This window comes from Dama dama, chromosome 21 (genome assembly GCF_033118175.1).
Source record: "Dama dama isolate Ldn47 chromosome 21, ASM3311817v1, whole genome shotgun sequence".
Lineage (NCBI taxonomy): Eukaryota > Metazoa > Chordata > Mammalia > Artiodactyla > Cervidae > Dama > Dama dama.
This window is the reverse complement of record NC_083701.1, coordinates 58,846,720-58,861,869: the sequence shown is the minus strand read 5'-3', so window position 1 is coordinate 58,861,869 and position 15,150 is coordinate 58,846,720. Positions and strand designations below refer to the sequence as shown.

The window sequence follows — 15,150 nt, the reverse complement described above, 5'->3', positions numbered from 1 at the left end:
ATATCTTAGGACCCCAAAATTGTGGTCCATTAAGTAAGAAACTAATGAATTGGATTTCTTCAAAGTAAAAAACGTTTTTGTCTTTTTTCTTTAAAGGACACTGTTAAGATAATGAAGTATTTGCAAATCACATAATTGAAGAATGTGAGTAGAATCATTTGAGACCACAAAGTGGCGCTAGTGAAAAGTAGAGAAGTTCACCCAGTAGGGGGTCCCAAAGTTGGGCATAGATCAGGTTGGAAAGAAAGCATGCATGAAAACCAGGTTAATCAAAGAAAACTAGAACCTGTGAGGACAAATTGGAACCAGTGTCTATGTCTAACTACGATCTTGGGGGTGACTGACTGAAGAAGCCGGTGTCTTGTGTGTGCAACTGCGCTTGACACAGGCCTGGAGAAAGTGGTAGGAGCCAAAGGAGCCGACTTGGTTATGTCACACCTATTATAAAAATCAGAAAAAATTGAAATGAGAAGTTAAAAAACCCAAGTTATAGTAACAACCTCCCAGAAATCGGAACTACACAGTTAACCAACTTGAATTAATAGAACATATTCCCAACAAATAGAGAACATAAATGCTTTTCATCTACAGATAAAACATGTAAAATTTTGCTACTGATTTTAATTAATATATTCATAGGGTATAAATTCAAAAGTGTGTATAGTTAAAAGAAAATCTATTTTCCTTATTTTTTCAAACATCTAGTTCTCTTTTCCTGAATGAACCATTGTTACCAGTATCTATTTTTGCAGAGATGTTTTATGTATACACAAACAAATACATATATGGAAATTATTTTTTTCTAGCATATTCTGTGTGCTCTGCTTTTTTATTTTTAATCTTTATTCTTTTAGTATTACTACTGAAATCATAACATGTGCCCTTAACAAAGTAATACTAACATTGCTACCTTTTTTCCTAACCAAATCAGAACTTTAAAAATCAATCTGATTCACAGCCACACTCCTACCATTTAAAACATTCCTGCCAGGATTTTACCTCTGCTTCTAAATTAGTAGTTATTATAATTACTGACATTTTGTTAATTCAGAGTTTATTTCTATTTATCTGAATTTTTACAACTCTCTCTGCTCTCCTTTTTTTCACCCCTTTCTTTCTGGGATTGATTTCTCTATTTTGAGGTACACATGTTTTAAGAAGTTCTTTCAATGAAGAACTAGAAACAGACTTTGATTCTCTGCATATATTTTTGTTTATTCATTCCTGGTGGAAAGATAAGCTTTATATAAAATTTGAGAATAATTTTTGTTTTCTCTTAGCCCTCTGAGAATGTTAGTCTAACAACTTCTGGTTTCCAACTTTGCAGAAAAATCTGTCCATTTATTTAAATTTTCTTTAATTTTCAGCAGTTGTTGTGAGTTGAATTGTGTTCCCCAAATATGTTATTAAAGTCCTAAACAGTACCTTCAGCTGTGACTTTATGTGGAAATAGAGTCTTTACAGAGGTAATCAAGTTTTCTTGAGGCCACAAGGGCAAACCCTAATCAAATATAGCTGGTGACCCTATAAAAAGGGGAAATTTGGACATGCAGACAGACATGCACAGAGCAAGGCAATTTGAAGACATTCAGGGAGAAAATGACTGTGTGATGGACCTACAAGTGAAAGAATGCCAAAGGTTGTGGGCGACACTCGAAGCCAGAAGAAACAGGAAATATTCCTCCCTAGGAAGAGAATGAGCACATCGGAATGAACATGGCACTGCTGAGCCCTGATTTTGGACTTCCAACCTCCAGAACTGTGAGACAGTGAATTTCTGTTGTTTTTGAGCTTCACAGTGTTTGGTACTGTGTTACCATAGCCATATGAAACTAATACGGTAGTGTGGTTTGGGCCATACATGTTTTGTAGATTTAATATTAAATGTATTCCTAAATATTTCATGTGCTTGGATATTTTTGTAAATGATAGTGGTTTTGAAAACAAGTTTCTAATTTTTCATTGTTCATTTTTGTATGTTGACTATGTATCCTAGAGTTTTGCTAAATTCATTGATTAGTCAGTCTTAATAACTTTTTAATAGTTTCCTTAAGACTTAATTTACATGATCATGTTACATCTTGCTTTCTAGTTTGTATGCCTTTCATTTATTTCCCTTGTATCTTACTAGTACAATATTGAATTGAAGGGGGTTTTAGTGGATATCACTGGCTTGTTCTTTCTTTTAGGGGGAATGCATTTGGTATTTAATAATTAAGGGTTATGTTAGCTGCAGGTTTTTTGTAAACACCTCTTATCAGTTTGAAGAAGTTTCCTTCTTACTAGGTTCCTGAGACATTTTGTCATAATTGAGGTTAAACTTTTTCAAATGATTATGTCTATTAAAATAATTTAAAACTTGGCGTATATAAATGAAACAGCTTCAGTAACCATTAAATAGAACTAGAGAGAAAAATCAGCAAATTTACAACCATTAAAAGAAAGTGCAATGTAATTCTCTCTCAACCATTTATTGGTCAAGCAAACAAAAATTTAGGGACAATATAAAACAAACCACGGAATTAACAAATTTATCTCATGGTTAAAGAACTCTAAACCTAACATTTAATGAATTCATATTCCTCTCTTATATGCAAGAAACATTTTAAAGAATTATTAATATACTATTCAATAATTCATTTTTGACAGATTTCAAAGAATTGATATGGTTTAGGCTAATCAACTATGTCAATTTTTAAAGAAAGACATATATTTCACCCATAGCCTTGATAAATTTTAAAAATAGACACATACAATAAAGAACATTTTTTTCAAGATCTGTTATATCTGCATCTGTCATGGATTAATCAGTCAATAGTGTCTTAAGTTTAATCAAGTATGGAAATATCTTCTAGACCCATGAAGAAAATATAATGCATATTTACATACAAATATTTGTGTAATGCAAAGAAGTACTCGGGGAAATGCTTACATTAACAAAGTGTTCAAAGCTTGAAAATTATAATGTAATCATCCAGTTTTTTAGGAAAAAGATCAGTTCAGTTCGGTTGCTCAGTCTTGTCCGACTATTTTCAACCTCATGGACTGTAGCATGCCAGGCTTCTCTGTCAATCACCAACTTCTAGAGCTTGCTCAAACTCATGTTTACTCAAGTCGGTGATGCCATCCAACCATCTTGTCCTCTGTCATAAAAATCCAAGGAAAGAAAGCCTTAAAGTAAGAGCAAAAATCAATAAAACAAGAGACTAATTTCTAGTTAGGATTATGAAGCCCAAAATTTAATCCTTTAAGTGAATGACAAAATAAACCTGTGATGAAATTTATGGCAGAATAAAAAGAAGGTACAGTTAGTATTCAAATGGTAATATGATTGATATATCAGAAAATACATTATAAAATAAAATCAGAAATGTCATAGCAAACACTTTGAAAATTTAAAGTGAAGAAATTCTTTTAAAATATATGATTTACTAATTTTGAATTAATCATTCTACATCTACCACAAAATGGAATTAGTAATTTAAAATATTCACACAAAGAAATGGTAGTTTTATAGATAAATTCTATCAAAATTTCAAAGAACAGATATTTTAAATCTACAGATTAATCTCCCAAAGAATAAAATAGGACTAATTTTCTATATTTAGTTGGGCTAGTGTAACATCCACTGGATCATCAAAAAAGCAGGAGAGTTCCAGAAAAACATCTATTTCTGCTTTATTGATTGTGCCAAAGCCTTTGACTGTGTGGATCACAATAAACTGTGGAAAATTCTGAAAGAGATGGGAATACCAGACCACCTGGCCCACCTCTTGAGAAACCTATATGCAGGTCAGGAAGCAACAGTTAGAACTGGACATGGACCAACAGACAGGTTCCAAATAGGAAAAGGAGTACGTCAAGGCTGTATATTGTCACCCTGCTTATTTAACTTATATGCAGAGTACATCATGAGAAGTGCTGGGCTGGAAGAAGCACAAACTGGAATCAAGATTGCCGGGAGAAATATCAATAACCTCATATGTGCAGATGATACCACCCTTATGGCAGAAAGTGAAGAGGAACTAAAGAGCCTCTTGATGAAAGTGAAAGAGGAGAGTGAAAAGTTGGCTTAAAGCTCAACATTCAGAAAATTAAGATCATGGCATTCGGTCCCATTACTTCATGGGAAATAGATGGGGAAACAGTGGAAGCAGTGTCAGACTTTATTTTTTTGGACTCCAAAATCACTGCAGATGGTGATTGAAGCCATGAAATTAAAAGACGCTTACTCCTTGGAAGGAAAGTTATGACCAACCTAGATAGCATTTTTAAAAGCAGAGACATTACTTTGCCAACAAAGGGCCGTCTAGTCGAGGCTATGGTTTTTCCGGTGGTCATGTATGGATGTGAGAGTTGGACTGTGAAGAAAGCTGAGCGCCGAAAAATGGATGCTTTTGAACTGTGGTGTTGGAGGAGACTCTTGAGAGTCCCTTGGACTGCAAGGAGATCCAACCAGTCCATCCTAAAGGAGATCAGTCCTGGGTGTTCATTGGAAGGACTGATGCTGAAGCTGAAACTCCAATACTTTGGCCACCTCATGCGAAGAGTTGACTCATTGGAAAAGACCCTGATGCTGGGAGGGATTGGGGGCAGGAGGAGAAGGGGATGACAGAGGATGAGATGGATGGATGGCATCACCAACTCGATGGGCATGAGGTTAAGTAAACTCTGGGTGTTGGTGATGGACAGGGAGGCCTGGCGTGCTGCGATTCATGGGGTCGCAAAGAGTCGGACACGACTGAGCGACTGAACTGAAATGAACTGAACTGAACTTTGATTTTAAGCCAAAAGATTAGTACATGGAAGGAAACAGGCCAGAATCAACTGTAAATAAAAATTGAAAATCATTTATGAAATATCACTGAATTTACAAGATTTGGGTCAATCTGATAGGATGTAAATTCAGCAGATATTACTTTTAATGGAGAAATATTAGAAAAATTCTATTTAAAATCAGAATTAGAAAGAAATGTGAAAGTTCTTTTTCTTTCCAGTATTGAACTTACTAGCATAGAAAGGCAAGAAAAAGGAAAAAAGGCTTTTGGACTGGAAAGAAAGATTGCCTCCATAGGAAAATACTAACTAAACCATTAAAAATAAAGTGAAGCGTGAATTTGCTCAGTCGTGTCCGACTCTTTGCGACCCCATGGACTGTAGCCTACCAGATTCCACCATCCATGGGATTCTCCAGGCAAGAATACTGGCATTGGTTGCCATTAAAAATAAGGGGAGAGGGATATCCCAGGTGGTTCAGTGGTAAAGAATCTGCCCGCCCATGCAGATGTGTGTTGGATCCATGGGTTGGGAATATCCCCTGGAGGAGGAAATGGCAACCTACTCCAGTATTCTTGCTGGAAAAAGCCCATGAACAGAGGAGCCTGGTGGGCTACAGTCCATGTGGTCACAGAGTCAGACATGACTTAGCCACTGAGCATGTGCGCATGGTTAGTGCCCTACTACTACAAGGAAAAAAGAGACTTTAACAAGTTGGCTGATTAACATTATTTTACAATAAAACTGAATTTCTGTTTATGAGCAATTAGGTTAGAAAACATTTTAACAGTATTTCTAAAATCAATAGAAATGATAAGATGCAAAGGATAAATCCAACAAATAACGAAAATTTGAGTGACCAAAGTTAAAAAATTTCAGAGAGATCCTAAAGAAAACTTGAAGGAAGAGAATGCCATATTCATGGCTTATAAAACAATGCTGTAAAATGATGATTGATGTTTTGATTTAATGTATTTATCAAGTCAAAATCCCAATAGAATGTTTTTTGTGCAGTTTGATAACCTGAATCTGCAATTTAAATGGAAGAGCAAAGAGTGAAGGAGAAAAATCAAAGATATGAACAATTAGGTGAATTATTTGCATTTCAATATGTAACATTGTAATAACAAAGATAGTGAGTTATTGGTCTAGAGATAATCAGCTTGTACAAGGAAAACAAGTAGAGCACCAAACAAGTCCTAGCAGGTAGAATGCATTTATTTATAACAAAGAAGTCACATTGCAGATCATTGTGGAAAGAGGATGATTAAATAAACAATGCTGAGATACATGTTATCCATATTGAAAAAGTGAATTTGCATCCATATCACCTGTCATTCACAAACTCATTTCAAGATGGACAAGGATATAAATGCACAAAGCAACATTTTTAATCTTTCATAAGGAAATAAGAGTATCTCTGTACTTGTATATAAGCTCAGGAAATTTCTTAAAGGAGACCCTGAAAACAGTTTTAAAAGAAAAGATTGATATATTCAGTGCCATAAAACTTAAGTACTTGAATTCATCAAAATATGAAAAGATAAGATCCGCATAGAGAGAAGATAACTGCAATATATTTAACCTCTATAGGACTAATGTCAAAACAAATCAAGACTTCCTTCAGGAAAGTAATCAAGAGTTGAAAGGAAGGAGCATTTATAAGCCACATGTATGCCCTACCTCCTACTCCAACCCCTGCCGTCTCACACACACAGGAAAGCACATAAAGGCTGATAGAATGAGCTTGACCTTTTGTTGGTATCATTCTTATCTTACATTAGAGGCAGCTCTGACCCTTGACCAAGACAAAAATCATGTAATCTTTGTGCTCTATGCTGAACCAGTAGCATTAAAATAATCATTGCTTTTTCCTTAATCATTTACAAGATGAAATCTTATTACAGCTGAGCAATTCTTAACTCTCTCCTCCATAGCCTCATCTGTGTTCTTTTTCCTTTCTCATAAGTTTATTTACAATGTGTGTCCTAATTCTATAAATCGTTTTGTGATCATTCTGTTGAGATGTTGTCAGATACCTGTGGTTTCCATATTAACCAGTGCTATAAGAACCTCTGGAGAAGGACATGGCAAGCCATTCCAGTGTTCTTGCCTGGGAAGTCCCATGGAAGGAGGAGCCTAGCAGGCTACAGTACATGGGGTCGCGAAAGAGTCGGACATGACTTAGCGACAAAGCAACAATAAGAGCCTCAGATTCAATTGGGTCTAAAACCTTATGACATATGGATTTGGAAGGAAAATAGTGGTGAATTAATTCAGTGGGACCACATGACCAAAAAAGATAGGCATCTTCTACCTAACCATTAAAAGGAGAAAAACAAGAACTGCAGTTCCTGTCAAAAAAAAAAAAAAAGACTCTTCTTTTCCCAAGAGGGCAAGGGATTACAACAAACAAGCAAAATATAGAGAGAGTGTACTTCTAGGGGGCGGTTTCAGATGTTGGAAGACATTCCTTGAAAGCAATTGTGTCAGTGACTGAACATTTTAATTATTGCTATTTTATACAACATGAGCTTTCAGTGTTTTATAAACCTTACAGGAAAGCATTTATTTTCTGATAAGAGTTTCATCTATGTAATGAGTAATGTGTTGTGTAAGTAGACAGACAAAACAAGTCCTCTTGAAATAGAAACACTGTCTTCATTTATCATTAAATATTTTCTGATACCAAGGAAGAAAGAAGTGCTTTAGTAAAAAGATTTTCTTATGTATGGTGTACCTATTCCTCAGACACATGTAGGAGAAAAGATTACAAAATTATTATGTGTTTATTGGTATATGAAATATATGTCATAGTTAAGTGTGAGGGCAGTCTGCTTTAGCATTTAGCCAATCAAGCTCTACTTAATTCAGTTTAATGTGAGTTTTGCCATAGCATGATTAACTTTTAAAGTTTTGTTAGAGATTTGTAAGGAAAACACATACAAGACTATTGATCTATGATAATTATTATTATTCTGTCTTAGGTTGTTTCTTAGAAAATATAACACAGTTCACAATGCATAAGTTAGTTTGTAGATGATTTATTTCTCATATCTTTCTTAAAGCAACAGAGAAACAACTAAAGTAATAGTAAGGAAGGATGTTTAAGATGTCTTAGGTTATTATTCCTCTCCATAAATGTGAAAAATAAAGAATTGTGTATATTTAATTCATTAGTGATGAATATTAGAAAAAGACACATGAATGTCTTTGAATATAACGTTTGTATTTTGAAATTTACCTAGATTTAAGTGCATTTGTCTAAAAGCATCTAAAACTGATTGAGCTATTTTTGACTTGGCTTTTTTTCAATAGATTTTATCAATTAGCATCAAATCACTAACATTTTATTTACTGTTTAATAGTATTTCAAGCTTTAACCCTTTTAGGAACTTTATCTTACACATTTAAAAATAATATCCTCGCATAATGAAATACACGTGAAAATGAATGTTTGTGAGTTTATGATGACTTTTCTTCTTGTTTTTTTATTCTCAAGTGTTCCCCTCAAAATCCTTTCATTTGCTTTTTAGGTTGGTGAGGATTTTTCTTTTCCTTAAATAATCAGCAGTTTTAATTATTGCTATTTTTTGCTTCATAGGATCAAAGAGAATAAGTGATAGTGAGGTCTCTGATTATGACTGTGATGATGGAATTGGTGTAGTATCAGGTAAGAATTTTATAGTAATAAGGAAGTATAATAATTATTTACCAGTGAACATGTAAATATATAGATAAATATAATGAGTTACAAAGGACTACCCTGTTTATCCCCCACCACCAAAACAGCCTTACGGCAGTTTAAACTAAATGATTCCAGTTGCTGGAATACCTGTATGGATTGTTAGATTGAATATTCTTACTGAAAGATGTCTCATAAGTACTTACCAATATTCTATTTTTAAATTACTAAATAATAAGGATTTCATTATAAGTTTGAGAAGTTACTGTTTAACTAACGCTTCTTTATATTTTACTCACAGTGTGGAAAATATGTTTTTACTATCACAAACAGCCACATGTATCAAATATTTGAATGCACTTTTAAAGAGTTTTGTTCATTGTTGTTACATTAAGTATCAGTTACAGCTGCATTTTGAAATTGTGATATTGTAGTTTTAAAATACTGCCTCACTTATAGCTAGAAATTTGTCTGATGATTTAATAATTTAGCTAAATAGCTATTTTTAATACATTTTTGGAATGTTTTTACATATAATATACTCTATTATAAAATGTTTGATTCTTTTCTGCTTGAAGTTTAATTAGCCTAGCAAATTTCATAAGCATATCCAATTTTATCATGAACAAAATCTTTATGTTCTGTTGTATGTAGACATGCTACAATGGCATCAGTGACTGGTAATTTTTGTTGGACAAATTTTGATAGAGTGTGAGTCAGTTTGTTTGCTATCAGTTTACTACATTTAAAAAAATCAATACTATCCTTTTAGCCTTTATTTTTTGCACTAAGGTGAATAATATATTAATTCACTAAGACTGCAAAAATATTTTTCATGTTTTATCATTTTTCAATTAAATCTTAGTAAAGTCATATTTCTCATCATAAGTTGCTTGGAGATTGTTAGCATTTTCCCCTACTTGTATTCTGTTATTTTATTAATTGACTTTTCAACTTCTTCTCTTTATTAAATATCTAGCCACATCAGATTTTTTTACCCAAAATATTCTTCTTCAGGTCATTAAAGCTCTTTGTCTTGATGTCATTTGGGGCATATCTCAGTTCTTTTATTTTCTACTTCCAGGATGGCAAAAAAAAATCATGTTATTTTTTTCCATTTTGTTAAAGAATATACCTTTTGAAAAAAATTTTTTTAGGAATCATTCATTATTTGGGTTACTACTTTCTGGAATAATCTTTGCTATTGCAGAATATTATTTCTCAAGCCTACACAATACAAAGTGTTTATCCTGGGCTCATTATTGTTTAACCACCATAAAACATCATTGTTTCTTGTCTCAGTAGTAGTAATTTTTTTGCTATATGATGATTCATTCAATAATCCATTGTAGAAAAATATACTGCTATATAATATCCTCTGTGTTGCTATTTTGAAATCAAGTGTAATTTTTGAGATAACTTCAAATATGTGGAATTAAAGTTTAAATATTTACTTCAAATGATATTCAGAATGCTTTCTAATATTGTTTATTTCTTAAAGAAATATCTATATAGACTATAGACATTGGGCTTCCCAGGTTGCTCAGTGGGTAAAGAACCAACTTGCCAATGCAGGAGAAACAGGAGACTCAGGTTTGATCCCTGGTTTGGGAAGATCACCTGGAGGAAGGCATGGCAACCCACTCCAGTATTCTTGCCTGAAAGTGAAAGTTAGTCACACAGTCATGTCCAACTCTTTGCAATCCCATGGACTGTAGCCTGCCTGGCTCCTCTGTCCATGGAATTCTTCAGACAAGAATACTGGAGTGGGTTGCCATTTCCTTCTCCAGGGTATCTTCCCAAACCAGGGATCTAACCTGGGTCTCCTACATTACAGGCAGATTCTTTACCAACTGAGCCAACTTTACCATTCTTGCTTGGAAAATCCCATAGACAGAGGAGCCTGGCAGGCTACAGTACATGGGGTTGCAAAGAGCTGGACACATCTTAAGCAACTGAACATGCATGCACTATAGAAAGTAGGAACTTTTTATCAGGTTAATTATTCTAAATATTTATAGTTGTTGAGAACTATTTGAAGCTCTTCTGGTCAATGAAGAGATGAAAATGTCTTTAGAATAAGCGTAATTCTTTTATTGAAGATTACTGTGTAAAAAAGTGAACATAGTAGCTGTCTAAATATTTGAATATTTGTCATTCCTTCTCAGTTTAAGTGTTTATAACATATTATTTTATGTTAGCATTGTGCTTTATACGTTATACTTTACATTTACTATATTTAAAGCCTTTCACTAACATTTTATGTTTTTCAGTAAATTATAAAATACTAAAAATCTTAGTGTGTGGGTAACTGTAATCTTAATATTTCCACCTTTAGATTATCGACACAATGGTCGAGATCTTCAAAGCTCAACATTGTCAGTGCCAGAACAAGTAATGTCATCAAACCACTGTTCACCATCAGGGTCTCCGCACCGAGTAGATGTTATAGGAAGGACTAGATCTTGGTCACCCAGTGTCCCTCCTCCACAGAGGTAAGACAGCATAACATTTTATAGGATGATACTATAAGCCTATTTATCTTAAAATATTATTCGAAATTTTAAAAGATAGGTTCTTATAGAAAAAAGTTATTTAGGGAAAAACATATGTGCTAGTCAGTAGTCTATATAATGAGAGTAATACGAAACATGGGCTACTTTGTAATTTTGGATGACCCAAATATGATTTTATTATAAGTTCATAGTCATAAACTTAATTCCAGTCTCATATATATATTGAGCAGATCTAGTTAGACTCAACTAATTGTACTCATGAATGATATTGACATTTTAAGAAATAGGAAAAAATAAACATTTGTTGGAGCAATACAATTAAGAACAATCATGAGAAGACTAAAAGGAAATGCATAAGCAGTGGGAAGAATTGCTTGGAAATCTGCAATTCCAGGTCTTACATTTAGAGGAAAACTTAGATCAATCCAGTTAAGTTAGAAACGCTTATTGGAGTAAGAACCATGGAAATAATATTTCCGAATCAATCCAGTTAAGTTATAGAAAGGCTTACTGGAGTAAGAATCAAGGAAATAATGTTTCTGAACAGGAAATATGTACATAATTTCACATTTTATATACTTGCAATGTTTAAGGCAATTTGAACCCTTAGATTGACAATCTTAGAACACTTATTTTAAATGAGTTATTGAGTTAGTTTTAGACATTTAGACTTAGAATTTTAGGTTGTCATCTTAATTTTATACATGGCATTAGACTGTCTAAGAGAACAAGATTTATTATATTTATAAATTTAACTTATTTAATTATAAGGATATTAAGTACTTAAATGTTTATTTAGACAATTAATTAAAGAGAAAATTTAATATATTAAATTTATAAACATAGTTTAAAACATTGTAAGATTCAGGTAAGTTTGTAAATGGGACTAAAATTATTAAAAGTATTCTGAAAAGTAACTGTTTAAATGTGGTAGACCTATCAGTAGAATAATAAGACTTGTAATGTGAAATTTAAAGTGCAAGAGAAAATAAGATTTTAAATTTGTAGTTTTAGTAAATTAAGCCCTCCCTCATAAAAAAAAAAAAAAGAATTCTTGACTTATCAAAGAATGAATATTTGAACACACCAGTAGAAAATAGGCATGAATTTTAAATTAGATTGACCTGCACTTAACAGAAAGTCTATAGCAGCAGGAGCTTGTGTAGAAGGTTTATTCCATCATGAGAAAGAATGTGCTTAGTCACTCAGTCATGTCCAACTCTTGGGACCCCATAGACTGTAGTCTGCCAGGCTCCTCTCTCCATGGGTTACTCTAGGCAAGAATACTGGAGTGGGTTGCCATTCCCTCCTCCAGGGGATCTTCCCAACCCAGAAGTCGAACCCAGGTCTCCTGCATTGCAGGCAGACTCTTTACTGACTGAGCTCTGAGGGAAGCCTGTAAGATTAGTAAACAACCCAGACCAAGAATGGTAGCTTAAAAAAATAGTCATTGATTGGTTATAAAAACATCAGTTTAGATTAAAAATATAAACAATTATTATCCCTAAAGTAAGATGGCCAATAAGCCATCTATAAGCAACATGGTGTATAAGCAACATGCTGAACTCATTTTCTTCACACAAATCTATACTTCCTCCTATATTTCATATTTTATTATCACTACTATACACCTGGGCTGCGGCTGCTGCTGCTAAATCGCTTCAGTCATGTCCGACTCTGTGCGACCCCATAGATGGCAGCCTACTAGGCTCCTCCATCCATGGGATTTTCCAGGCAAGAGTACTGGAGTGAGTTGCCGTTGCCTTCTCTGATACACCTGGGAGTCAACCATTAATAGGTTTCATAATCCTTGTCTTCATTCCCATTGACATTACCTTAATTTTATGTCGTACCTCTGTTATGGCTTCCTGTGTGGCACTAGTGGGTACCTGCCTACCAGTGTAGGAGACATAGGAGAGGTAAGAGATCCGGCTTCCATCTCTGGCTCTGAAAGATCCCCTGGAGGAAGAAATGGCAACCCATTCCGGTATTTTTGCTTGGAAAATCCCATGGACAGAGGAAGCTGGAGGGCTACAGTCCGTGGAGTCACAAAGAGCTGGAAAGGACTGAAGCAATTTAGCAGGCACACACCTCTGTTACAGCAGCAATCTCCTAATTTTATTGTCAATCTCCAGGTGAAATCTATACATTAATTAGAAGTGCAGTTAGTTAAAACAAAGCAAAAATCTTGAGGTTGACATTGCAGTGATCTTTTGTCTTTTTCTGCTATCTTTATTAAAAAACTTCATCTTTTAGTATAATATATGATTGTGGTTTATTAAGATATTTAATGGATCTTGCTATTTCAGTCGAAATGTGGAACAGGGACTTCGAGGGACACGCTCTGCTACAGGACATTATAATACAGTTAGCCGAATGGACAGACATCGTGTCATGGATGACCATTATTCTCCAGATAGAGACAGGTAAATTTAATCAAATACTGTGAGACCATATTATAAAGATTATAAAGATTACCATAAAATGTTTTCATCCTGAACTTGGGTATTTCTTATCTTAGTTTTTGAAACCATGTGCTTCGTTTACAATATCTACATTAATTCTTATGACTGTCACATCATTTTAAAAAATTAAACAAAAAACAACCTTTTGTTTGCTAAGAAAAACAATTCATTTTGCTCTTGCAGTTTTGGTACTTTGTTAAATCAAGCCAGTTAAGTTGGTGAACTTGCACATGAAATTATAATGATAATCATAAGGAAGACAGGATGTTTTATTATTTTTACTTTATCATAACCAATTATTATATTGAAAAATACTTTCATGAGACAGTAGATTTAAAGTCTTTTACATTCATCTGGTAAATCAATATGACTTTTTAGTCATGTTGAGACAAGTCTGATTTGTTTAAACAGACAGAAAAACTGATTCATGAAGAGGTTTTTCCTCATGGCTTTCAGTAAACCTTTTAAACAGCTTAAAGAATTATACTTCTTGACTGCTGTGCTTGGAAGACTTCTCTATTAAATGTGATATACTTAGGCATGTTTCAGTACATAACGTTAATTACTACTAATTTTTTTAACAAGCTAATTGATTAATCCTCTAGTATATGATTTGATTATATATGAAATGAAAAATGCTATGGTATTTCCCAAAAACTACCAAGTGGGTTTAAGATAAGGATTAGAATAGAAAGCTTAATTTACTGTTCAGAGAATATTATGATGAAATAACAAGGGAACTCACAAATCTCTTTATATGCATCCTAAACTAATTTTAGTAAAAACACTGGAGGGAAGGGTGGAGATTCAATCAATTGATATGAAATTTTTTTGTCAATACTTATACATTTAATTGTTTTGTCTAAATCTAACTGAGTTCATGCTTATAGCACTGTGTTGGAGTACACTTTTCCAAAAGAAATATAGGGAATATCTTAGTCTTCAATAGTGTCAATCAACTATTGGCTTTTGTGTCTGAGATCTAAGAAGAAATAGGAAGTGAATAAATTGATATCTTAGTGTCAAATGAAAGTGTAGTGTTTTATTTATTTTTCATTTATTTGACTTTTTCATAGGGGTTTGTGTCTTTAAAGTAATTATAGGCATGTTACCTGCAGAAATGGATACTTATCAAGTACAATAATAGTGAAAGGTAACTATATTAGAATGATTAGAAACGCATCATATTAGGGTGGATGAATGAGTTTTTCATTACTTAGTAGAATTTTTTAAAATTGATAATTTCTTGAATTATTTCAGGTAGTAATTCATAAACTCCTTGTTCATTGAAGGCATGTTAAGCAGGTGTTGAGGGAGGAAAGTCTGAAATGACTTTAAATCCTCCAAGTTTATGTAAAATGAACTAGATATGTTCTCTGAAGGCAATATGGTCTGGTCTAAATCTTGCAGGGAAGAACAGAATAAAATTGACCTCCAGAATTATAAACAAAAATAGTCACTGTCATGACAAGCACATATTATTGACATTTTGAGACAAAGAGCCCTAAGATTAATTACCTGAAAAGTGCTAGTCAACCCCTGGTAATAGTTAATATTTGAATTAGTCATAATTGAAATGTCATATTTTTTGTTTACTTTATAACATTATGAATCTTTTAATTTAGCAAAAACATTCAAGTAATTCAGAGATTTTGTGGGGAAATTGATCCACATGATTTCATTACTGTTTTAGTCTTTTACATTATCA

General features: G+C 33.4%; 1 protein-coding gene across 6 annotated transcripts in view; it reads left to right on the top strand.

Annotated features, from left to right (window-relative positions):
* RIMS2 (regulating synaptic membrane exocytosis 2) overlaps positions 1-15,150 on the top strand; it is a 599,507-nt gene that overhangs the window by 357,810 nt on the left and 226,547 nt on the right. For all 6 annotated transcript variants that reach the window (XM_061123619.1, XM_061123620.1, XM_061123618.1 and 3 more), the window contains 3 exons: positions 8,381-8,449; positions 10,800-10,956; positions 13,287-13,403. In XM_061123619.1, coding sequence (XP_060979602.1) covers positions 8,381-8,449; positions 10,800-10,956; positions 13,287-13,403 — 343 coding nt within the window. The remainder of the gene's footprint in view (positions 1-8,380; positions 8,450-10,799; positions 10,957-13,286; positions 13,404-15,150) is intronic.